This window comes from Myotis lucifugus, unplaced genomic scaffold (genome assembly GCF_000147115.1).
Source record: "Myotis lucifugus unplaced genomic scaffold, Myoluc2.0 scaffold_16, whole genome shotgun sequence".
Taxonomy (NCBI): Eukaryota; Metazoa; Chordata; class Mammalia; order Chiroptera; family Vespertilionidae; genus Myotis; species Myotis lucifugus.
Genome location: NW_005871064.1, coordinates 5,927,633 through 5,954,865, shown reverse-complemented (window position 1 = coordinate 5,954,865; position 27,233 = coordinate 5,927,633). Strand labels below are relative to the sequence as shown.

Sequence of the window (27,233 nt, the reverse complement as noted above, 5' to 3'; positions counted from 1 at the left end):
TTGTCAACAAATCTTTACTTCAGATCTGTTAGAAGGTTTAGGAAAGAACATTTTCTAATGAAGATAGTGTAGATCAGCACCGGTAAAACAACTCCCAAATTGAACAGAACTGTACAATTTGGCTCACTTGAATTTCCAAGGTCTATTTGTTAGTAATTCACAGAACTGAGCCAGGGACCATGTTCTCCCTGTCAGGCTATTAACACTGTACCTTGAGATTTAGAAAGGCGACACGCCCCCAAAATCCAGAAATGAATCCACATTTTCAAAAAGAGTAACGCATACTCACAGTAGGGTTGTGTAGGTTACTTCATAACATGTCAAATTCCTGTTCAAATGGCAATCTATATTTATATTTTCATACCAAAGATACCTGCTAGCATGGGGGATAAGTTATATACATCTTACATTTTGGTGACTGGTGGAGAGATACTCTTGCCTTTATATCTTTCTTTTATTAACCTATAATAATATCTAGAAAAGTTTGAAAATCATTAGTTCCTTTGGTGATTAAGGATATTTAACAAACAACTAAAATGCACACTAAGTTGAATGGTAGGGCACAAAGTTGTTTGTTTATTTATTATTTTTGACTTCCATATGACATATATTGTTTTACATGTATCAAGTATTTCATACAAAAACATATTTTTTTAATTTTTAATCCTTATCCAAGGACATGTTTTTATAGATATGAGAGAGAGAGGAAGGGAGGAAAAGAGGAAGAGAGGGAGGGAGGGAGGGAGGGAGAGAGAGAGAGAGAGAGAGAGATCAATTGGCTATGTCCCATATGTGCCTCTACCTGGGATCGAACCCCCAACCTAGGTATGTTTCCTGAGTGGGAATTGAACCCGCAATTGGTGTACAGGAAGATGCTCCAACCATTTAGAAACCTGACCAGGGCCTAAAATATTTTTTAAAATAAAATCCCAAGAAAATTACTTAATATTATTCACAAAATATTTTATGTCACAATTGCTTGAATAAGTACATTGTATACTAAATTTGGAGTTCTTTGTTAAGGATTATGCTAAAGACCATCAAACCTCAGAGGGAAGGTAGGGGAGGGTGGGGATAAGGGGGAAAGATCAATCAAAGGACTTGTATGCATGCATATAAGCCCAACCAATGGACACAGATACCAGGGGGGTAAGGACATGAGGGGGGGGGGCAATGGGGGGAAAAGGACACATATGTAATACCATAATCAATAAAGAAAAAAATAAAAAGAATTATGCTAAAGATGAAGTCTAATGGACTGAGAAAGGAAAGTAATGGAGGAATGAAAAGAAACAGAGAGAGAATTCCAAAACCAGTGTCATGCTTAGGAAGAGATGTGTTTTTGTTCCTATCCAAAGGGGTTTAGCTCTTGTTAGAATAAGAAGAATTTCATTTGAACTAACAAGTATGTGAGTGTCTGATATGTTTAGCCCTGACTACTCTGAGAGAGAAACAAAGCAGTGTTGTAGAGAGTAGTGATTTCCAAATATTGCTGCAGAATATAATCATATGGAGAACTCTGAAAACATCTCAATGCTCAGGCTGCCCTCCCCCAAGTACTGTATAGTCCAAACCTCTGGGGGTGATGCCCTTGAATCAGAATTTTAAAAACTCTCCCAGGCAATTCCAATATGCATTTAAGTTTGAGGACCAGTTTGGTTCTCACACTTGAGTTTACATCAGTAATACCAAAACAGCTTTTAAAATACAAATCACTCACCTCAACCTCAGAGCATGTGATTCTGTACATCTGTGGTGGGACCTGAAAACCTTTATTTCTAACAAGTACCCAGATGCTACAGCAGCTAAGAACCAGGACCATACTTTGAGAACTATTGGCACCAAATATATAAAAGTAGACTTAAATAAAAGTTTATAGTATAGTGAAGAGCCAGGACATACACAGAGAATGTTAAATATATAAATCAAAATGAATAGTACAGATAGCAGAAGCAAAAAATATTGAGAGGAAGAATAAATTACTCTGGGTGTAGATGCTCACCTCTTGACTCTTGAAGAATAAATGGAATTTAAATAGGCAGAGAAAATTCTAGAAGGTCAGTGGGACTGGAAGGTCTTTGAGTAGCAGGACTACTTATGCAAAAGTTAGGTAGGGATACATAGGTGTGTTTGGAGGATTTGTGCAATGAAACAGTAGTTCCAAATGGGGGAGTCATTTTGGAAGCTGGTGCTGAAGATCTCCATAGAAGTCCAAATTAAAAACAAAAAAAACAAAATACAGTTTAATTACTAGGCCACAGGCAAGTATTTAAAGACCTGAAAAGTGTCCTTACAGGGCTCTTTGTTCCAAGGATCTCCAATGGCAGGCTTCGAGCCAGACTCCAGTGAACTCAGTATTACATAAATCAAAACGGAAGTCCTGTCTTTTGGAAGACTATTCATCACTTTCAGGAATGAGGCATTTTTAATATCAGCAAATTAAACACAAATGGATATTAAAAACTCCAAGAGATGATTAATCAATAAAGGTAGAAACAGAGGACCTTATTAGTTAGAGGGGGATTAGCTGGTGTAGCTCAAGTGCTAGCTATATAATTTGAAAATTAAAAATAATTGCACATGCCAAGAATGATGGAGAGCAACCCAGAGTGATATAAAGGGTGTGACCTTCCCTGAGCATCACAAACTACTGAAGCCAACCTGGATTCCCTAATGCTCCTCTGAATTTACTTGGTTCTAAAATCTCATTATGCATGAGGTTTTCCACATTAAAAAAAAAAAAACTAGACAGAAGCTTGCAATGTTGGAAAATATATTAAAAGTCCTCTGAGTGCCCAGAATGATTCCAGATAATGACTCTTTACTGTCCAGCAGATAGTTTTCAAAAAATGCAGAAACATATATTTTTCTTCCTGGGAAGGACTCTAGGCTTGGAAATTAGAAACCACCTTCTTCCCTAGGAACTAGTTAACAAAAGTGTCCCCATCACTCTAGCTCATTTCCTTGAGATTGCATGAATGTTTTTTTTTTAACCCTAAACTCCAAATAACAGTTGTTACAGGTAGGGAAATATATGAGAAATGCTTTTCTGGTAATAAAGAGAAAGGAAAGTTATATCAGCACTAGACACAATATAGAAAGCATAGTCTTCAACTGAAATAGGGCTGAATAATGTTTTTGAAAAAACATAATAACAATAGTGGCAATGTTAATGACACCAGTAGTTAGCACTTATATCAAAGTGCCAAGTACTGTTCTAAGCACTTTGTTCTCATTAACATATTGGGAAGCTATTAATTAATTCATTGCTAGACTATGATAGCTATCATCCCCATTGGGCAGAGAAGAACACTGAGGTTCTCAGATGTGAGTAATGTGCTCAGGATCACACCACTAGTCAGCGTAAGAATCAGGATTTGAATGCTGATGGTGGGATCTTAAAACTGCACTGTTAAGCACACTCTATGGGAAACACATCCAGCCTTAGGTGAGTGAACAGTCATGGGAATATTTGGGGTGAAACAGAGAAACAGGAAGGTGACATCTGGGCTGTGCTGGGGGAACTTCCACACTATTGGCCCATGACTGTGACAGGAGAGGATCAAACAGGAGAAGAGGCGATGCATTTGCATGGTTTTCTATTTTGGTTCTAGGTGATTATAAGGTCAATGTATATGGAAAAGATAAGCAGGAAAGTGAACACAAACAAGATCAGCTTTAAATTTCAGTAGTTGCAATCAATCTTCCAATCATTCATCTCTCTTTACCATTATGCCAGAGTTTTTAAAGGGAGGGGTGGGAGCTAGTTCAATGCTGTGTTTCTAGGACCCAGAACAATGGCTGGGGGGCAAGAGCTCGATACATTTAAGCTGCATACTAAATAAATGAATGGCTTAGTTTAAAACACGCAAGGTAGAGATTTCTAAGATTACTGTGATCTATAAATAAGCTTTCATCTACTCTCTTTCCATTAGAATGTGTGAATGTAAGGTTGAATATTTATCTTAGACCTATTAATGTTTCCCTTTCTTATTCATCTCAAGTATCAGCCTTTTTATTAATAGATATAAGAAGAAGAATTTCAAACATCAAACACCTACTGTAAGCATGATACTGATTTATTTGGATTGTTACATGTAATCTTCATATCAGAGCTACAATTCCACTTGAACAGTTATCTTTGAAAGCCTTTGAATGCAACTGGAGTATAAATATCTAGAGAGATCATAAAATGTGTCTATGTTTTATCTCTCTATAACATGAAGAGTTGTGTACACACTCCTTTGCTACATAAGACTAAAGGAATAAACTTGTGGGGTTTTTAGTGCTAAGAATTTTACATATAATAACCACAGTTCAGCTGATGAAAAAACCTAATCACTGCTGACCTCCATTGCTACCACTCTTAATTTTAACCCCCCCCCCCCCCCCCATAGGTGGCATTATTATCCATGCCTTAGAGATGAAAAAATTGAATGTCATAAGATCAGGTAACTATTTATGTCATGTAGGCACTAGAAACTTGAAAGTACAAAGCAGACATTTTATTTCTGGAAAGCCAACAGTAACCAATAACATTATACATTATTAAATGAGAAGATAATAAGTGCTATATGAAGAAGAAATGAAGAAGAGAGAAAAGGGCATGGGGTATCATAAGAAGGCTAGGGTTTCAATAAAATAGACTGGTTAGGATAGATCCATTGAGATAATAATACTACAATGCTTGGAAGATATAGAATAAGCCAAGCACATATCTGGAGAAAAGTATTCCAGGAAGAGGGAAAAGCTAGAACAAAGTCTCTAAACAGAGGTTCTCAACCTGTGGGTCGCGACCCCTTTGGGGGTCTAATGACCCTTTCACAGGGGTCACCTAAGACCATCGGAAAACACATATATAATTACATATTGTTTTGTGATTAATCACTATGCTTTAATTATGTTCAATTTGTAACAATGAAATTGGGGTCACCACAACATGAGGAACTGTATTAAAGGGTCGCAGCATTAGGCAGGTTGAGAACCACTGCTCTAAAAGGAGAGTGTGTCTGTGTGGCATATTTGAAGAATAACAAGGAAGCTGGTATTGCTGTAGCAGAGAGAGCAAGAAAAATTATAATAGGATACATGAAGTGAGGCCATTAGGAATACTATGAGTGAAACAGGGCCTGTGGTAGGGTCTTTAAGCACAGGAATGATAATATCTGAATTTTAGTTTAAAAGGACCACTCTGGCTGATGTGTTGAGAATAAATTGTAGAGAATGTGGTAGAAGCATGGTGAACAGTTAGGGTAATACAGCAGAAATAAGCAAAAGAGAATAGTAACTTGAACCAGAGTGGTAACAGTCAAAATTTGATGAAAGGGACCTCTGGGTATGCATAAAAGATAAAACCAAAGGATTGACTTAAGAATTGAATGTAGAAATATGAGAGAAGGAGTGGAGAAAATGATCAGGCCAAGGTTTTGGAACTGAGCAACTAGAAGGACAGAGTTGCCATCAACTGATAGGAGGAGAAACAAATTTGGGAAGAAGATCAGTAGTTTAGTTTTGAATATTTTTAGTTCCTGCTATTAGTTATATGAGTGAAGATGTCAAGTAGAGAGTTGAATGTATGACTAGAGTTTAAGAAAGAAGTCTGGACAGAAGATATAATGTTTTAAAACTTCATAAATCTTTTCTTTTGTGAAACTTAGCATACTTTAAGAAGATGCACAGCAGGAAAGTTCATAATTCTGTAGTTTATCACAAAGTAATGACTCATGCTACCAGCACCCATACTGAAACAAGAAAATGTCCTGAACTGCAGGATCCCCATGCCCTCCCAATCACTGCCTCCTACCTCCCTCAACAGGCAACTAATATCCCAGATTTTAAGGTTATTTCTACCATTTATATAAAATATTTAAATATATTGCCCTAACCGGTTTGGCTCAGTGGATAGAGCGTCGGCCTGCAGACTGAAGGGTCCCAGGTTCCATTCCAGCCAAGGGCATGTGCCTTGGTTGTGGGCACGTCCCCAGTGGGGGGTGTGCAGGAGACAGCTGATCGATGTTTCTCTCTCATCGATGTTTCTGACTCTCTATCCCTCTCTCTTCCTCTCTGTAAAAAATCAATAAAATATATATTTAAAAAAAAAATATTTAAATATATAATTTATATATATATATTTATATAAATATATAATATTTAATATTCTAACACACTTGATTCATTCAATCTTATACTGATGAGTATTTAACTTTTAATTTGAAGACATTAGGAATAATGCTGTTATGCATATTCTGGCCATGCCACTTGTTCCACACATATGTGAATTTTGTTTGGGATGTGTAGCTAGTGGTAGAATTACTGGATTGTATGGTTAACTGATGCATTTCTTTAGTTTAATACATAGTGCCAAATCATTGTCCATATAAATTGGTGTTTGTGCCAATTTATACTCTCATCACATCCTACTCCACATCTGGCATTATTAGTCTCTTTAATTTTGGCCATTTTAGTGATGTCTTCTTAAGTTTTCAATATGGATATTAATTTAATCTGAAGGTATTAATTTAACTTAATCTAAAGATATATAAATCCAGCCATGGTGCTTGATGAAATAACCTAGGAAATTAAAGATTAGTTGAGATCAAAGAAATGAGCCCTAGGTCCTCCAATATCAAGAGATCTAAGAGAAGAGGACGGGCCAGCAAAGTCAATTACTTGCCTTCCAAGTGGCAGAATTAAATTTCATTGCATGTCTATCCATCTTCAGACATGCTCGGCTGTCTCAGAATTACAGGGAAAGGCAAATAAATTCAGAGAGGCAGGTAACTTGTGAGCTTGTCACAGCAGAGTATTCTAAGCGAAAATGTTTTCTGTTTTCTTCTCTGTAATAAAGTAGCTGAGAGATACATTTTAAAGGGCAAAATATATTAAAGGCTCTTGTGGAGCAGGTCTAAAGAAATGGTGGAAGCTGATATTAGATTGCTGAAGTTCTTTCATTATAACCAAGCAATCAAAGGAGTGAGTAGTTAAGCAAAAGAGGAAAACCTAGAAAGAAAAAGTTCTTAACACTAGCAAAGAACTTTTTTTTTTTCATAGCAGCAATAATTTACTGCTCTGGATCTTGCCTTCTTGATTTTGGAGCTTCCTGAAGTCAGGGAGAAGGTGTGATGCTTTGATTATAATCTGGTTCTGGGATTGTCTGCTATTCTCTGGGTTTAATTTTTCCTTTCATTTTATCTTATTTATTTTTTTATTGAACCTATTGGGGTGACATTGGTTTACAAAATCATAGAGGTTTCAAGTCAACAAAACATCATCACTCACTCATCAACCAAAATCTCACTCCATCCCAATTTATTCCCCTTTGCCCACCTCCACTTCCCTGTGGCTATCACCACACTATTCTCTCTCTCTCTCTCTCTCTCTCTCTCTCTCTCTCAATCCCTTCATCTTCTTCTATCCATCCCCCCAACCCCTCTCCCCTCTGACAGCTGCCAGTCTGTTCCGTGTATCCATGCCTCTGTTTCCATTTTGTTCATCAGTTTATTTTGTTCATTAGATTCTACATATGAGTGAGATTATATGGTATTTGTTTTTCTCTGAATGGCTTATTTCACTTAGCACTGTAATCTCCAGGTCCATCCCTTCATTTTAGAACAGAGGTTGTCACAATAAAATCATGACCCAGAATGGTTTTCACCCTCCCATGAAAAATATATATAAATTTGTGGTTGCTTCAAAATTCAGAGGTACACTCACAACCTAACTCAGGTTTGCTCTGTGGTAACCAGGAAATAATTTTTCTTTCAGATATTAATAATCATTTTAAAGTCATAAACACAAGAGAAAACAAAGTTTTAAGGGCTTGTTTGTTCACTAGGGTTTCCCCAAAACATTTCATAAACTATTTCTCTCCACCCCGACCCGGGTGTACAATAGAAAATGATTTGGAAAATAAAACAAGAGTTATTCTCGGTATCTCATAAGTATTTGGCTGGCAGCCCTTTGGCTTTCAAGGAATTTGCATTACTTCTGATTCTACAGTATCTGCGGGCACATGATCACTTCTTTTAAGGAGGCATTTGCATCTTCCTTGCTCTTGCCTATCTGACACGTTTTGGCCCACAATCTTACTCTGGCTTCTTTGTGTTAATGAGCATCCTAAACATAGGGTGGGCTTATTCATCTTCAAATTCATTGTCATGAAAGAGCAAAATGGAACCTCGAGACAATTGTTCTGATGGTGGTGGTGTGGAGACCAGAAAACAATGGGATGTTGGGGGTTAAAAGATAAGAGGGGACCAATTAGTCTTTACAATTTCAAGTAATAAATATGTATTTGTTGTTTTAAAAAATTGTCTGATTTCTTTAATTTTAACAAACTGTATGTGTGTACCTTTTTATTAGCTTTTCCTGCAACTAATATGACTCCATTTAAATGTAGTAGCATTGCTATGGTGGAGAACAAAGGAAATATCTAATTATTCAAAATTTATTACAACATATGTATTAGAGAAATTTATTTCAGTCCAGATTCAAGCACAGGCATGCTTGTTATACAATGTAGTTCCTCTAAGACCCTTTGTAGCTTCTGTTACAAGGCTAAGCAATTGTCTCCAAATCCTTTCTCTAGCAGACAGTGGTGTGTGTGTGTGTGTGTGATGGGTCTATTAGCATGAATAAAAGACTTGTTTACTAGGGTAACTAGCAAGCCACCATTATTATTGTCATTGAAATTATCACTCAAGAGCCTAAAACTGAAACTAATCAATATAAAGCTATACAGAGCAAGAGTGGGCATAGAGCAGGTGGATAGATAATGACACACTGATAATACTTAATCCAAATAACATTTTCCTTGAACAAATCTGAAAGATCTTCTGCTAACACCCTCCCCCCAACCCTAGAGGTAAACTACCTTAGGTGGTGGTGTGGAGGAAGGGATGAAGGGAAGGAAAGAGGGAAGGAAGGAGAAAGAAAAGGAGGGAAGGAGGGAGGCAGGCAGCAGGCAGGCAATAGGACTAATGGAGATGTAATATTTTGAGCACTATAATTTACATTTTTATATAATATTTTCTAATATTATACAGCAACTGTCTGAAGTCATTTTAATTCATATCATTTTTAGGATAAGGAATATGGAAATCCAAGTGCTTAAGGTGACATGCTATTAAAGACAATAATCAAAAACAAAGTTATCCAGTCATGGGACAAACATTATTCAGCATTCACCATGTGCCAGGTTTTGTTATAAATAGTCTATGAGTATTCATCATTGCTGTAGTTATTGTTGTTATCCCTATTTTATAGATGAAAAAGCACCAATCTGGATTTCCTATGATGCTCAAACTTCCAGTTTGTATTGTTTTGTCATAATTTGTATGCTGAGCCCACATCCTGCAAATCAAGGATAGATCAAGAACATGGATGGTGATTGGCATAGTGGACAGTGGTTAAGAGCCTGGGACCTGGTGGTGGCTAAGACCTTCACAGACATGACAAGTTCTGGGTTCCTGAGAAAATTACTCTACCCTCTTCAAACCTCACTTTTCTCATCTGTAAATTGGGGTAATCGCCATGCCTACACTGCAGCATTTGGGAGGATTCAATAAAATAATGTACATAAAGCACTTAGAACAGGGTTAGGCATATGTAAGACTCAGAAAGGTGAGCTCTTATTTGCTCTTCATTAGGAGAAGAAATTGAAAGTTATAGTTTAGACAAAATAAGAATCATTCCTCCTCATGAGTGTACACAGATTTAAGCAAAATCATACACTGACATGTTTTCTTCTCATTTTAAAGCATATTTAGAGGAACTATTTAGAGGAGTGAGAAACCACGGTTTTCTCATCCATTCAATAAAGTAACTACCCAAGCAATGCCTTCCCTGCACCAGCAGGTTACTCATGAAGGCCATCCCCACTCACCACGACATATCAAACTAGTTAAAAGTCCTTGTCTGTATTCCATTGTGAGGCCACACATTTTCTATACAATCTCATTCCAGTTCAATTAAAGATTTTGTTTCCTGGGATTCCAAACCTTATGTGGACTCTGATTCCCTTCTCAAAACAGCATCTCCGGAGAGGCAGAGGCCACCCTCCTCAGCATCCTCCAGCGTCCTCCAACATAGTTCCTGCCTCCCACATACTCCAGGGAGAACCTGGAACACACTGCTACCCCTCCCATATACTTGGCAGTGGAGGATGCTGATACCCATGAGTGTGGAGACTAGAACAGGTCATATTCCAACCCTGATGCTATGTTGTTAGCTGGGACAGGGTTGTGGCAGGCAGAAAGGGCAGAAGGGATGAGCTGGCACAATTTCCAGTAATGATACTTAGCTGGTGCCTGCTGATGAACCAGAAGAGCAGATGGCACCAGTTCGTGATGGTCATCAGAGAGCTGACATTTACGAGCAAAGCCTGAGTGACTGAGTTGAGATAATTGATGGGCTTTGCAAAACAATACAAAACAAAACAAAACAAAAAAATAGCCACATTCAGGAATAAGTTTCCTGCATGCTTGTAAGCAATGCAGCGGTCTGCCGTCCATCACAACTCTACCACGCTGCATAAACACATACGCTCAAAAGCAGTCACTACCAGCAACCTAAACTCCAGGTGGAAGAAGCAGATTGCATGCTGATTTATGGGAGGCAGCATAGTCTAATGCAGTGGTCGGCAAACTGCGGCTCAGCAAACCGCGGCTCCCGAGCCACATGCAGCTCTTTGGCCCCTTGAGTGTGGCTCTTCCACAAAATACCGACTTCTGCGCATGGGCCACGAAGTTTCAATCGCACTGTACGTGCGCGCCCGCACGTGGTATTTTGGAACCATGAGCAAGTAAGTCAGGAGGCTTCTGGTTCCAAGCCTATAGCTGAGCAGATGAGCAACTGGTGTTAGGTCACTCAAACTTCCTGACCTCAGTTTGCATTGCTTTCAAAAAATACCATGTGTAAATCTCTGTCTTTGTACCTAATCCATTGCATTATGATTCTCTGGTTACGTATCCTTTTTACTCCAATGGTCAGAGTGGGGGTTATGTATAAATCTTGGTAATAGTTTAGGGTCTTTCACAGGTCTTGGCACACATACTCACACACATATCCTCTATTCTTACTAAATGAAAGGACAGGGAAGGTATTTTCCTACACACACACACACACACACACACACACACACACACACAGTTGACCCTTGAACAACACAAGGGTCAGGGCAGTGTTCCCCCACTCAGTTGAAAATCTGCATATAACTTTTGACTCCCCCAAAATTTAAGAACTAACAGCCTATTGTTGACCAGCAAACTTACTGATAACATAAACAGTAACATAAACAGTTGATTATGTCATATGTATTATATACTGTGTTCTTACAATAAAGTAAGCTACAGAAAAGGAAATGTTATTAAGATCAAGGGGGTATGAGACTCATCCGGGGATCACTTTGTAAGTTATATAAATGTCTAACCACTATGTTCTACACCTGAATCTATTAAAATATTGAATGCCAATTCTAATTTAAAATTTTTAAAAAATGTTACCAAGAAAATAATAAGGAAGATAAACTATACTTACAATACTTATTGAAAAAAATCCACATATAAGTGAATCTGTGTGGTTCAAACCTGTGCTATTCAGGGGTCAATTGTGTGTGTGCCTGTGTGTGGGTGTGTGCCTGTGTGTATGTATGTGTGTAGATAGATAGACAGACAGACAGACAGACAGAAGATAGATAGATAGATAGACAGATAGATAGATAGATAGATAGATAGATATTATCCCTGAAATAGATCAAGACCTAATAGATTTCAAAAACTCAACTGATATATTCAGCACCTGTTTACTTTACTCATTGGCATGATCCAAGTTTTAATATTTTCTTATCATTACTGGGTTATTTGATCCCTCTCTCCAGTTGAAAGTATTGTCATTTCATCTCTATGTGGTTGAAACTCTCAGGGATTCCTGAATGGACCAGAATGTAACATACCTGTGGTACCTATATGTTGAAATGTTTGGTAGGAACTTCCATGCTTCCCCTCCCCACCCAATAAGGGTGCTTTTGTAGAAAATAAAAATTTGTCACGTGTTTTGGTGTACATGATTTTTACCTGATGTCTGAAATATACCAATGAAGGTTTAGCCACAGTTACAACTCAGGTTCCTTCTATTAGCTCTCAAGAAATAATATAAAAACGCTCAGTGTGGGAAAATGAAAATAGTATAAACATTGAACATATATGTGTAGACACCTCAGGGTCATCACTGAATATCTCTGTGTCTCTTTTTTTCCCATGGGCCTTAGTTTTCGTATCTATAAAATGCAGACATTAGTTCTACCTCACAAGACAAGGGGAATAGTAATGGGGGCCAGGTGAATGTGATAAACCATCAGCCAGTGGGACACCAGAGTGAGTGTGTACTAGTGAATGTCAGGAGCCCACCAGCCTGTGGGTAGTAAGGGACCAATACAAATGTATTCATTTCTATGCATAGAGCTGTACTAACTCCTTTTTGTCACTGTAAAATATATAAAGTACATATGATCTTGGAAACATTGTCAGTCGATACCTTGTACTGGAATACCACTTTCAGTCATTACTTGAGTAAGTAGATATCAATTTACTTTGCTACTGAGCCTTATGGGAACGCCTTGGCTAATTCCTGCTGACCACATTGCAATGAGTGACGATCTTCAGTGCAATTAGGGTGGTGACGATTAAGAGTGAGAGCAGAAGCCCCCCAAGTCTTAAAATCATTTCTTTTCCCCTTGTTTATTTTTATTTTGCTTTTGCAATTCAGAGGGTTCAAATAACACACCGTCATGATGTGAAAATTGTTCCGCATTGTCTGATCCAGAGTTCTGCTAATATGGTAAAACACAGAGCCTCAGGGACCTGGGTGATGCACTTGGTTGTTTGCCTTGATTTAATTCATCACATAAAGTTTCGATTTTCTACCTTTTTATATCAGTTCACTGCAGTTGAAGGAATTGGTTTGCGCTGCCTTCTGTTTACCTCAGAAAATATTGTTATTGCTTTCATTTTATAAATTCCTGCTACATCAAACTCCAAGTGTGTAAAAGAGACAAACTGCAGAAGGATGTGGGCAGAGTATGATGACTTATTTTACAAGAGAGTTTCCCTTTACCAAAAATTTACAATGGTTGCATTCTAATCAATTCTGAGTTCCCTAATACTTTTTATGTTTTTAGCTTATTTATTTTGTTTTACTTTTCACGGTTTCCAAATATAGGTTTTAAGCAAATCTTAAAGAAATTTCTAAGATTTTTAAGTTGGAAGAGATATTTTTCCAATTATCCCTAAAGACACTAAGTTATCAAGTGTGGAGGTATAAAAATTATAGCCCCCACATCCCCTTTTGCCTTTGCATGCTCTGTTCCCAATAAATTCTCTTCCTCTCCAACCCCAGCTCTCCCTATACATTCCCTTCTCAATCTCAAGAAATCCTACTCATCCTTTAATATACAATTTAAATATTATCTCTTCTAGGATTCCTTCGTAACTCCCCCATGCTGATTTAGCCACCCTTTACACTGAGTTTTCACAGCTTGTATGTCAAAGGCCTGACATAAGCTTATCATCTTATAGTGGACATTATATTTTTCCTCTTGAGGTAGTGCTCTCCTAGAGGGCAGAGACCATGTCTGGAATCATAGTTGGGAATAACACCTTCTCCCTTCCCAATTACTTGCATATTTCATACCAATTTAACACTTGACAAAATTTTACACAAAATTTCACCAAGGTATTTCTAAGATGTATCCTAGGGACTGGTATAGAAAATATAGATCTCATTGGATGTTTGGATACGTTTCTCATGAAATTTGATGAAAAAATAATTTAGAATTAGAAAACGAGTTATTTTCCTAGTTATTTATTTCTGTGTACTCTTGGACAAATCTCTTAACAGTTCTGTGCCTCAGTTACCTCCATCTGAACATAGAGAATAGATAACCTACTTGCCTCCTTAAAATATTTTACCCTCAAACATAATCATAAAACAGAATAGGTGAAGTATATTTTAGAAAATAAAATCTTAGTAGCATTTACTGAATTAGATATCCTGTGTAATATGACTCTGCACTGGGAGAACCAGATGTGAATACAGAGGAAGCAAGCAGACACTAATTGTGCTCTATTATTGCGGAACAACCATTATAATTAAACCACAAAGACAGAAAACAGCTCTAAGGATTGTTTAGATTCCAGTAAACTCTTAAACTACAGCTGTGAGGTTTTAATTTTTTTCTCTTTTTTTTTGAGGGAAGAAAGTGATGGTAGGCAGTGGAATAAAAAGTGATAGGAGGCTAAGAATATGCCCAAGTTACATGAAATTCAGTGGATAATTAGTACTTATCCTGTGTAAAAATTGGTGTGTGGTGGAACAAAGCTTCAAGGGGGTCATGAGGGTTGAGTTCTAGATGTGACTCTGGCAAGACCTTCAACTCTCATGACCTGAGTTTCTCCATCTTCAAAAAGGGTCAAGGCTATTTCTTGTTTATGCTGTTTTCTCAGCACTCACAGCATTCTTGGATAATATTGGGTGTAATGTTCCATTATACAGATATAAATACAACATACATATGTTTTTATATAGAATATAAGCAGTAGGTATAATGTTAATTATATTAATTTAAAGATTAAAAAGGTATATATTTATAAGTTGAGAGTGTTAGTCTAGATGGTTTATCTCTCTTCTAAATATAAAATTGAGTTTCTCCTTCATGTTCAGGAAGTAAAGAACACAACCCCAACAGCCCTGTCTTCTCAATGGTGAGTGGTGGAACTCTTTGCTGTCTGCCCGGGGTGTTAAACACAATGTAAATGAGTTAGATCAAACTTCACCGAAATCTAGAAAATTATTACCTCCATGACTAGACACAAGTTGTTTTCTTGGGCCTTAGTTTTTCCATCTGTAAAATGGTGACACCTAATCACATTGTGGAGAGGTCTGAATATAAGCAAGAAAACCAGGCAGCCCATAGGGGATGTTTTATAGATGTTCACATCATTCTTGTTTCCCTTCTATAGTAACTAGTACAGGCTCCTTGCATAGTACATACTAAATAACTTGCTTATTGATTACTTGTGGTTTGAAATTTCTCACATATAGTAAATACATTTTAAATCTTGGGGGGGGGGGATTTCTGCTCCAAAGTTGCAAATCCTTCCAAAATTTCCTACTCACCAAAGTATGTCTCAGTAAAATATGGATAGAAAAGAAAATATACCCTAATTTCTCAGTAAGCATAGGAAATTTTCAAGATTGTGTTCATTTAAAAGTTAAGGTCCCAGCAAATTGAGTTTCTCATTTATGTTCTAGGCTAACTCAGAACAGACTCAGAATTGCAAACAGTTGATAGCTTGATATATCTTCTTTAGTTTCTACAGAACAGCAGATTTCCCCTTGAAATCCCTTCATACAAACCACTGTAACCGACTTGCAAGATCCTATCATGTAAGCTACTGAAACTGTGGGAAGGTAAGTAAATTCTACTTCTTACTATTGATCCAGATCTTCATCAACTCAAAAAGTGGCTTTTTAATTCAAAAATATTGTAGTTCATTTGAAAGCAAACATTTTAACCTTCAAAAGAAGGTTAATTCAGAGTATCAGGGCTTGAACATTTATATACTGGAAACATGGGCTGAATCACAGGGACAGAGCCCAAGGGTCAGACATGATTCCATCACTCTGATTCCAAACACTGAGTCTAAGGATAGCATCTCCTAAGTCTGGAATTGTAGTATGAGTTATACACTGCCTGAAAGTCACAGCCAATGGGCTATGTATAAAGTTAGTACAACTGGACTTATTCACCCTCTCTTACTCTTGACCATCTCTGAAGTGAACTGGCTACTCCTATCACACTGGAAAAGTTTTGCTCACGTATTTAAAACCTGGCTTCTTTTCTACAACATGGAAGTGAGAGCAAACCAGGTCACTCTGTTAACCATTTTGGTATGTCAAAAATTTCTAGTTATTGGAGAGGTGACAATGGCCTGTCAGGTCAAATAATACATGGAGGAAGTCAAAATAGGAGGATGCATACCATCTCCGGGATAAGTACATTGCTGAAGGATGCTTCTATCCACCATCTCTTCTCTCCACATTTCATTTTTATGGAGTAAATGACTCAAACCTAGTTACTCTATTCCCACATCCTCCAACCTCCTGATGAAACAAGAAAATACCAAGCCAGCTAACAAAGATAATACATGGGCACATTATGGGACCCTTATAGCATCTCTCTGACCTCACAAGGAGCTGGTGGCATTTCTGTTGATCAATCTTCTCCCTTTTCCTTAGATTTGTTTCTCTCTCTTTTTGATATTTTCTTTTCATGTTGTTTCTTTTTTCCTCATTATGTCTGACTGACTAGGTTTTTTCAAAGCATAGTTTTATTTATATAAATTGTTTTCTCTTTATCTTTCCTCTGTCCCTCCCGCCCTAATCATTACCTACTTAAATTATTTCCCCATTACATTCTTTTAAAAAAGAAATTTTTAAAAATTCCTCATTCCTACATACTTGTGAAGCTTTTCACGTTACCTTTTCTTTCTAGGACAGATGACTAACTTTTCTCACTTTGACATGCATGCAGCAATTGGGCATACCCAGATTTACCATTTTCTTTTCTTCTTATAGTAATTCCTTTGGGGGAGGGGTTTCAACTTTATGTCTCTTGCTATTTTTCTAGCCTCTTTACTTGCTGTCCTCTAAAGTCACACTCTCTTTTTCCCTCCTTTACTGATCAACTTTCTTATCACAATGGACCCATTACTTATCAACATTTTTGGGTGTGGGTGTCTATACCAATAATGCTGGCCTCAACTTTGAATCTTTTTGCCAAGCCTTAAAACTATTGATTTTTTTTAAAAATGTTTTGCCCATGCTAACTCTCACATTTCTTTTGCTTTTTGGCATCCCCAAAGAAGGTATCCCCCGTGAAATTTTATATTTACATAAAAAGTTTGTTTATCTATTTATGTTTTATTGATATCCATAGCCCAAGATTAGCATCATTACTACAAACACTACTACATACATATTTCTTCAATTTGTTATATTTGGCCTTTTAAACCCCTGAAGAAACCCAACCACTGACAACATGTGTGTTTTTTTTTGCATCATAAACAATTTACCACTCTACCTCCATGGCCACTTATATTCTTTATCCTTGCAATTGTCTCTTTTAATTTAGTTCATCACAACATCTGTGTTGATCACCCTGCCTGGGTCCCATTCCTTAAACAGCTGTCACTTCAAAAACCACCTTTCCCCTTGCCATTGAAAGCTCACACATGCTACGTCAGGTCAGAGACAAGGTAAGGGGGACAGGAAGCCCCTAATCAAAGAAACAAACACAATCACCAGCATTGATAATCCTGCATGTGTGTCTCTGTATATGTGTGTGTCATTGAATAGTCATAGCACTTTCTATGAATCTTTTTGAAAACAGGAGCAAATTTTCTTATACCATGATTATTTCAGAAATATCATATATATATATATATATATATATATATATATATATATATTACCTATATATTTTTTTAAGAACTATATATATTAAGAAAAAAAATTACCCAGCAGGAAACCAAAGGACAAAATAATCCTCTTAAAGTTCTATATATCATCAGTGGCTGCCTCCCAATTCTCCTGACTCATCAGCATCTCTGAACAGTCCTCACACTGTTAAACATCCTGCCAGATACTTGGAGGCTCACTGCTGCAGCGCACTAGCCCCAACAGCATCAGCATTATTACTGTTATTATTATTTTTTTTTACTCTGCAGAGTTGCCTCTACAGAGGTTCCTCCTTCCCCAGCATTTTGGTGTTAAAACTTACCGCTTTTACCAACTCCCCCTGCTCCCAGCATTACCACCTTGTACTCTCTGGACCCGCCTGAGGCTGTCGCGCTGCTGGGGGAGCAGCTGGCTTCGTTTTCTACCTCCATCTTACCGGAGGGACTGGAGGAGAATAAAGAAGGAAAAAGTCGCCCGTGTCAGGTGCTTGCTCAGAGATTAAGCAACTCTAAAACTGTGTCAAAAGAGAGGTTTAGGACGAGGTAAGAACCATCAGCGCGGGGCTGGCTGTTGGTCCTGTGCTCTGAGCGGGTCTCATAGCAACCACTCAATTGCTTCCAATAAAAATCTGGCTTTTACCTTCCCCCCCCCCCTTCCTGGTCCTTCACTCTTTCACTCTCCCGCTATTGCTCCTGTTCTCTGTGTATCTTTCTGTCTGTCTGTCTCTCTCTGTGGCTCCCTCTGTCTGTTTCACTGTTTGTTTGTTTTTCCCCTTCCCTCCCCCGTTTCTCCGTTTCCCATCCTCACTCTTTGTTTCTGTCCTTTCTCCTTCCTGCCCCCTGTGCAGTCCCAGCTGTTAGAGGCACACATGCTTGGCTCCCATCCAGCTGGGCGGCTAGAATGGAGTGAATCGGAGACATAGTAGAAAGATTCTGTCTCACAGGCTGATGATTTCTGTAGCTACAGCTTCAGAGACACTGTTTTCTTCTGATCAGTCAGTTAATTAAGAAAGATGGCTGTTGCTTATCTTCTTGCTTTTCATCAACATCTTCTTCCACAGTTCTTCTTTGGGGAAGAGAGTTGCTACCAATTTAGGGAAAAAACAAACAAACAGTAACTCAGGGCTTTTCAGGACTGGTCTTTGGTGTTGTTGAAAAATAGCTGGCTCACAGGAATAGTGTCGCTCACATGCGAGCTGCAGTTCTAACATACGGAGATATTTGAAATTAGGTCATTGTCCTGTGTGGACACGGTCATCCTTGTTTACACTCAGTTATTAGAACCGACCTAAAACACAAGGATCCTGTCAAGCATGAAAGAGATACTTAATTTTTTTTTTTTTTTGCTGAAAATTATGGTAGCATTAAAGATCATATATAATCATTTTTCAAATGTCTAAACTCTCACCCCTTATTTGAATTCATTAAAGCTTTATGGTGTTTGCTTTTCTGGGGAAAGCTTCTAAGCTATAAACGTCTTAGAATGCTTTGAATAATCCCTACTTGTTATAGTCAGACCCGGTCTTTCGAACAAGATGGTGATAATGTTCTGTATATTTACCGTCTATTTTTTTTCTGTTGTGAAATTGGATCATGATTAGATGCAGTTCAATGTTTGGTGTACAAAGGCTTTTATTTTGATCTATATTTTAATATCCTCTAAAAAAGAAACTATATTTAATCAGTCCCTTTATAACTACAGTGTATGACCAAATGTTTTACACAGAGAAGGTGCTCACTATATTGCTGGTAGTTGGAGAGGTGTCATATAGTCTGTCAGAGCCAACAGCCCAGGCTCTGGAACCTGATTGCTTGCTTTCAAATCTGTCTCAGCCATTTACTGGCTGTGTGACCTTGGGTAAATTACTTCACCTCTCTGTATCTCAGTTTCTTCATCTGTGGTTTATTAAAGACCTACTTTATTAACTCATAAAGTTTAATTAAAATGGTTTATTAAAGACCTACTTTATTAACTCAGAAAGTTTAATGCATACACAGTACTTAAAAGTACTTTGGAAAATTGTAAGCAGCATGTAAGTGTATGATTATTTTATCATTACTTTTTAGTTACTAGTGCTCCCAGTCTACTGTATATAAGCGTTCACCGAAAGAGAAGAACATCTCTTCCTGTGTTTATTGGCATCCCTGTCTTCTTTGCTAAAGTATCTGTTCAAACCTTTTGTCTATTTTAAATCAAGACTAGGGGCCCAGTGCACAAATTCATGCACCTTGAAAGGAACTGTAGGCAGCGAGGCTGCAGTGGGCACAGGGGCGGGCCTTGGCCCATCCTCCGTGCTGCCCCTGCCCAGCCCCTCCTGCCATGGCCACCAGTCCTCTCTCTGATGGCAGCCCTGTTCCCACCGCCGCCACCCCCATGTGCAGACGGTGCCGGCTCTGCTCGCACCCACTGATGGCGCAGAGAGATTGGGGCCAGAGCCAGCAGCGGGTGTGGGCAGGATGGGTGCTGACAGTGAGTGCAAGAGGTGGCTGCCAGCCCTGATCACCCCTCAGGAGCAGGGTGAGGTGGAGAAGCCCTGAGGGGTAATTGGGACTGGCAACCACCACTAACACCCACTGACAATGCCAAGCAATTGGAGCTGGCACCAGGTGCTGGCAGTGGGTGCGAGTGGTGGCTCCAGCATGGCAGCAGGTGTGAGCAGGGCCAGCACTGGCACCAGGTGTGAGTGCTAGGTGGGACCGTGGCACACGGGAGCAAAGAATTTTTAGTAACTACCAAAGGCTCGTCCTGATGACAGTGACTGGTGCCCCGCCTTGGTCTGTCGCCCTTGCTCACCTGCTCCACCATCCCGCCGCAGCCTATGCCCACCATGTTCCACACTCTGCTGCCTGCTGTCAACACCCACCATGTCAGCACACATCATAGCGACCAGTTGTTAGGTTGTTTGGCAGTTGTTAGGTTGTTTGGTTGTTCCCCCGTTTGGTCTATTTGTACACACACACACACATACATATATACACACACATATATATATATATATATATATATATATATATATATGTATATATATACATATATACATATATATATATATATAGATGTTTGTGTTTGTATTGAGTTTTGAGAGTACTTTATATATTCTAGATGTGAGCCTTTTATCAGATATATGTTATGAAAATAATTCCCCCCAGTCTGTGGCTTTTCTATCAATATCTTTCAAAAGAGCAGGGGTTTTAAATTTTGATTGAGTCCAATTTGTAATTTTTTTCTTTTAAATGACACCTTGTTCAATGATTTTACTCCCAATTCTCTTTTCATCTCTTTCACCTCTTCATTGCAGTTTTGCTTATTGTTAGGGCCCTATTTATCACCTTCCTGTGAGTAACTGCCACGTTTATAACTGTTAGACCCAATTTTCACCTTGAACTTCAAAACTGAATCTATCTCCTGAATGCTTCTATCAGAAACCCTGTTTGTATCTCAACCTCAGTATGTGCAAAAATGCATCACTCTGATTCTCAATAACCACACTCTATCACCTTCTCCAAGTCCTAGCTTCAGTTCAGCCTCCTCTGCTATTGGACTTCCATGACTGAAATAACTCCATAACTTATCCTTCCTGAGTACAATTCCACTGCCTTTTCCTCCTTTCACCACTCAGTTCATCCTGCACATTGATGTCAGGAAAATCCACCTAAAATGTCAACCTGACTGACCCTATAGTACACATGTTCATAAATCACACGCCTAAATAATGCAGTCTAATAGCTTAAATGGGACACAGGGACACAAAGTATTTATTCCAGACTCATCCCTTCACTCAATAGAATAGAGTCAGGCAAAGTGGATGGCTTGCCTCTCTTTCCAACAAAACTGTCATTTCCATAATTAGCTGTAGCTATGTTATAATTACCTTGTAATTGACGCATGGAAACTTTATTCCTCAATGAAAATAAATATGTAAACAATAGCATGTAGCTTCAAGGTCTTTCTGGTTTTGGTTTCTAGGTCTGGTGCAGACATTCTTATGACACTGAGCAAATCACTTACCCCTCTGAGCTATCCATCCCACCATCTGTGACTCTGTTTCCTTGTCAGCCATCCTGATTTGGTGGTAAAGCACAGGGATTGCCCTGCCAGCTGGGTCCTTTGCACTATATTTTCTGATACACATATTTTAATATTAAGAGTGAGGAGTATATGAAATGTCCTTTAATGGTAAGTATATGAATGACCTGACAAATATGTTTGCTGTGAGAGGAAAATTTAACCAGTGAATTAGCTTTCTTTTTAATAGCTAATGTATCTGTCCATATTCCTCCAATGGTAATCAGTGAGATTTTTTTCTATTTACATGAAAAACATGTTTTGTAGGGAGGCATTCCATACTATAAAACCCTGTTTATTTATATCTTCTTTGATATTCTAATGAATTCCACTCTCATCTCTTCTCCTGACTTACTAAGGATCTGATTGATAATGTTGAACTTTGGAGGATTCTAATGTTACTGATTTTCAGTTTTACTTAGTGAACTTTAAAAATTTGCATGCTTTGTGCCTTGAGCAATGCACCCAATAGTCTGAAGGTGTGTGTGTGTGTGTGAGAGAGAGAGAGAGAGAGAGAGAGAGAGAGAGAAAGAGAGAGAGAGAAAGAGGTATCTTCCAGGTGTATAAATGTTTATTAAAGTGAAATCTTTAAGTAACCAAGATCATTACATGGCAGATTGATTTGCTCTCTGGAAAATGATTAAATGATTGGCATTTGGGAGGTCCAAGATGGCAGTAGCACAGCAGCATGCTGAACTCTACCCCTCCCATGAGCATGCTCAAATGTACACATATGGAGGTCAGTTACTCCTTAGAGACCATTGAGGGTTGAATGAACAGCTTCTGAAGAACAAACAAAAGAAGAGACTGAATGGAGAGGGCTGGGAAACTGAGGAACCCCAGGACCTGCGGGAACTCTCCCTGGGAGAAGCCAGAGAGCTCCATTATTTATGTTCCCCTCTGCTTCCTTAAGGCAAATGGGAGCTCTATCCTGGGCCTCTGCCTACCTGCTAGACCACCATAGCACTTTCCAAGCTACAGTACCTGTTGTCTTTTGCCTTTGAGCAAGAGGGAGCAAGCACAAACAATAGGGTGTCACCACATGCACCTGGTCTCCAGGGGAAAACACTCCAGCCAGAAGGCCAGTGCCTCAAGCCCTTTGAGCCCATGCTCAGCACCAAGAGGCTTCCCCAAACTACATGGCACAGAGGTCTGGTCTATCCAGTACCACAACAAACAGAGGAAGACTGTATACTGGGGAGCCAATGGAGCACTCTGGAGACAGTGGGGATTCCATAGGGCAGGAGGGGCTCCATCCAGGTGCTCTGGCCCACCTGCCACAGGTTCCAAGATGCATGGTACACACAGCTTACACAAAAACTGCTTCTACATAAGGCCACTTTCCCAAGAGTGGGAGACAGAACTGTCTTGTCTAATCCCTGTAAACATAGAGAGTCAAACAAAATGAAGTCTGCCTTTGCTTCCTCTAACCGACCCTGACACTTGCTATCCTTTTTGAATGTCACATGATTCCCGTTGAGTGCTCATCTCCATTCAGCGAAGAACCAGGTGTTCATTCACAACCATTCCACTCCCCTGAGCAGGATCCAAGTCTTTCTTAGAGTACAGAAGGGGAAACTAACTTAACAAGTAATTCCTTCAAATAAATGCATTAATTCTATTAAGTATGGATATGTAACTAAAATACTAAGCTATCCAACCATTGTAAGAGGTCTGTGAGGGAGAAGTTGGACTCAGCCAGTCACTGACAGGCAGAGCTCCTGACAACCTTGTCCACAAAGTCACTCTTATCTTCATTTGAAGATTTATACATTTATTAAAATGATTTATTTACATTCCAGTTCACCTTCTACACAATGGCGACCCTGCCATATTCATCTTTATCTCTCCAGAGTTGAGCACAGTGCCTGGCATGTGCTAGGTGCCTAAATGAGGGAATTAATTACACCAAGTGGGTAACTGTCTATTACCACTATTAATGAAATTAACCTTGCAAAGTTTATTATTTACTATTTACTAGTACACTCTAATTAAAAGATAAATCATGGAGGGAAGAGATAGCAATGTAGTTGATAACTTCTGGGTAGATTAAGGTTGGGAATGTATGTTCTCACCATGGGATGGAAGAGCATTATAAACAAGGAGATAACACCACTGCTCAGGTCAAAAAGCAAACTGGAAATGTCAAGGGATAAATAGAAACGAGCTAACTTTGCAAGTGGGAGGCAGAGTTCTATCTGCAGAGCACAGGCCTCTCTATCACACCGATTCCTAACAAACATGTACAGTAAAACTCACAATAGGTGGCAATACTCTGGTTGTGGGAGGATTCAACTTTTTTCCTAAAGGCTCATTAAGACTGAAATAGTTGGAAGGAGAGATCTTATATGTGATCCAAATAACTGGCATCCATTCATTTATTCTTCCAACATGTATTCATTCAGTAAATATGGATTGATTTGCCCATTCTCAGATTCATTAATTCAACGGTGGTAAGGTTATGTGTTTTTTTAAATGAAGAAAAACACAATATAGTCAATGAGTTCAAAGTGGTTATACCAATGTGTGGGAGAAAGACAACTGCATATCAGACTCTGAAATAAGCCGGGATGTGGCAGGCAGTTGGATAGATGAATGAGCAGAGCCTGATAGAAACATGGGGGAAGGAGAGACTGACTTCAAATAAAAAGACACGATGAGATGAGGGAATGGGGAGTACCTGGCACTAGATTTAAAGTAGGACTTCACATTGAAGAAATTACAAGAAACAAGGGTATTCAAAGTTTAGATATTAGGTTGTTCGGCAAATTGCAAGTTAATATTATTTTGGTGATGCATAGGAACATAGTCCAAAAGTTGGATTATAAATAAATCATGGAGAACTTTAAATTGCAGCACACAAAGTTTGGATTTCTTTGGGTTTTGTTTTTTACCTTTATCTTTAAGCAAAGCATGATGCCTAGTTTAAAGTAGAACAGGGAATAATAAATACAAGCTTTGAATTAGAGGAAAATTAAGGTCTGGCTCAAGTTATTCTTCCATTAAGCCTTTGTGATTTTTCCATATTCAAGTGATTTGAAACTAAGCTAAAATTGTATATGTTTATTATTGCTGTAATCACTAATTTGACCCATAGCATTCCACAATTTACTAAATTGTAATCTACTTGAAGAAGGAGCACATGGGTCCAGCACCATGGGAATTATAATTTTAAGAAAAGTATGTGGAAAATCATTTATGCTTATTATCTATTAATTATTATATTACTAGAGACCAGTTGCAGGAAGATTCCTGCAAGAACAGGACTTCCTGAGGCCCGGGCTTCGCTCCCTCCCTTCCCCGCTACTTAGCTCCCTCCCTTCCCCACTGCTTAGCTCCCTCCCGTCTCTGCCTCCTCAGGTCCTTCCCATGTCCTCTGCTTTGCCTCCTTCCCATGTCCACCATCTCGCTCCCTCCCTTCCTTCTCCGCCACTTCACTCCCTACCGTGTCCGCTGCCTCAGCTCCGCTCCCGTCTCTGCTACCTCCGATCCGTTCCCTTCTCCGCCACTTGGCTCCCTTCTGCAGTGCTTGGCTTCCTTCTACACTGTCTTCAGTCTTCACTGGGCGCCTGTGTATGCAAATTAACCGCCATCTTTGTTGGGTTAATTTACATACTCTTCTGATTGGCTGGTGGGTGTAGCGAAGGTATGGTCAATTAGCATCTTTGTCTTTTATTGGTGTAGATTTCCCTTATGAACAATTGTAAACCTACTTTTGCCCCACCCTGTATATTACATATATGTCTGTATATACAATATATATGGCATCTTTCAGTTTTGTAAAATTTAGGTATACATTTTAACTGGTTTCTATCATAGCTTTGAATAATGGATTGAAAGTTCAAAATACAAGGTCATAGTAACAAAAGTGCCACTCTGTTGCCATAACATTACCATAAAAAAAAGAGTTAGTTGTGAGACTGCCCTAATTTCCCCTGAGAGATATGAAATTAGGATTGGAGAAGTGCCTTGAACTCACTTAGTATAACCTTCCATCTGGGGAAGAGATCTCATAATCACTGATTTTTGATCTACTAGAGGCCTGATGCACAAAATTCACGGAAGAGTAGGCCTTCCTTCCCCCGGTTGCCAGCACCAGCTTCCCTCTGGCACCCGGGACCCAGGCTTCCCTCCTCCAGCTGCCAGCAGGCACCCAGGACCTGGGCTCACTTCCCTCAGGCCCTGGCATCATCAGGAAGGACATTCAGAATGACGTCTGGTCTAATTAGCATGTTACCCTTTTATTAGTATAGATTCTTTGAACACTGAGTATCAGAGAGTTTATTATTTTACAAAATGGGGTACTGTGACCAGCTAAGATAGTGGGAAAACACTCAAATTTTGGAGTAAGAGAAGTCTCATTATGAATTTGATCTTTTTTGCCAACTTGTTAACTGTGTGAAATGAACAAATCTTTGCTTCTCAGAGCTTTAGTTTCTTATCTGCAAAATCTAATATACTTGGGTTTTGTAAGGTTCAAATGAGATGATATAAATTCAGTGTCTGGAAACACTCATTAATGGCATAAAATTAAATATTAGAAAAGTCACTCCTTTACCAATGTCATCCAAGTAAGAGAGAAATCATCTGAGGGTCTTGGTTATATCAGTACCATGCAAGGTCAACCCTGAGTTGATGCAGGGACAGGCCAGTGGGAAAGGTGCAAGCTTGTACGAAAACATGAAAGTGCATTTAATTCTTTCCTATTTTTGTAAATTTTTGTAGGTATATTTTATCACAGGTCTGTGACAGATCTTGACTTTTGTGTGTTAGTTATATTGCTTGGTATGCCTTTCAGCTAAAAACTTTCTCTTTTTTATATTGTAAACTTTCCCTCACTTAGCTCCAAACCATCTTTCTTATCCTATTATCTTTTGCGACTGTAAATAATTTGCTTTGTTTATTTTTTTACCTTGACAATATTTATAGATCATGTCATAGAAAGCCTCCCTTAGAGACCTCTCTTTTGTAGACTATATAAATTTAGTTCCTTATGTCTAAACTCTTCTGTCTTGCCCTTTAATCCAGGATATATTTTGTTGACCTTCTGAATTTTTTGTCTCAATTTACCTCTATAGCTTGTCAGTATTACAAAGAAAAATTATGCTGGAAAATTAATAGTTTGAAGTGATAGCTAGCAAAGAGCTAAAACATAGCTTCCCCAACATTCTAACTAAACTGCTTACATAGCTGTAGAAAATAGAGAAGCAAGTACACTGCAGACAAAGCCTAGGAACAATAAGGCTAACTTGAGGGAGGAGGGAAAGGTATTACTGATTACTTCTGGACTTGGCTTGATGAAATCAACCAATCCGCTGTCCCAAAAATTAACATGGCGAATTGTGAAATATACACTATCTACACCCTCTCTCTGGCTTAGAGATGAAAGTCTATACCAAACATTAAATCAGACATACATTATTCCACTTTGCAAATGTTGATATTTGAAATGGTCAGAAGCCTGCTTTCATATTACTTTAAAAAATAATCTATTCATAATTGCAGCTTGTGGGAAGCCACCTTTTGTCTTCACTAGCAGAGAGGTGTGGACAAGGAGCCCGGAAGGCTGGTGACCCTTGAAGCCCTGGCAAAGGTCAGAGCTATGCACCCACTGTTTAGTCCAGACAATGGTAGCTGAAGCAACTTCCCCACCA

General features: G+C 38.7%; 1 protein-coding gene across 1 annotated transcript in view; it reads right to left on the bottom strand.

Moving 5' to 3' along the window:
* Nucleotides 1–18,119, bottom strand: part of RIT2 (Ras like without CAAX 2) — a 237,705-nt gene extending 219,586 nt beyond the window's left edge. Inside the window, exon 1 of the mRNA XM_023750812.1 lies at nucleotides 17,837–18,119. Within this exon, the coding sequence (XP_023606580.1) occupies nucleotides 17,837–17,945 (109 nt within the window). The 5' untranslated portion in view covers nucleotides 17,946–18,119. The remainder of the gene's footprint in view (nucleotides 1–17,836) is intronic.
* Between the last annotated feature and the right edge of the window lie 9,114 nt (nucleotides 18,120–27,233).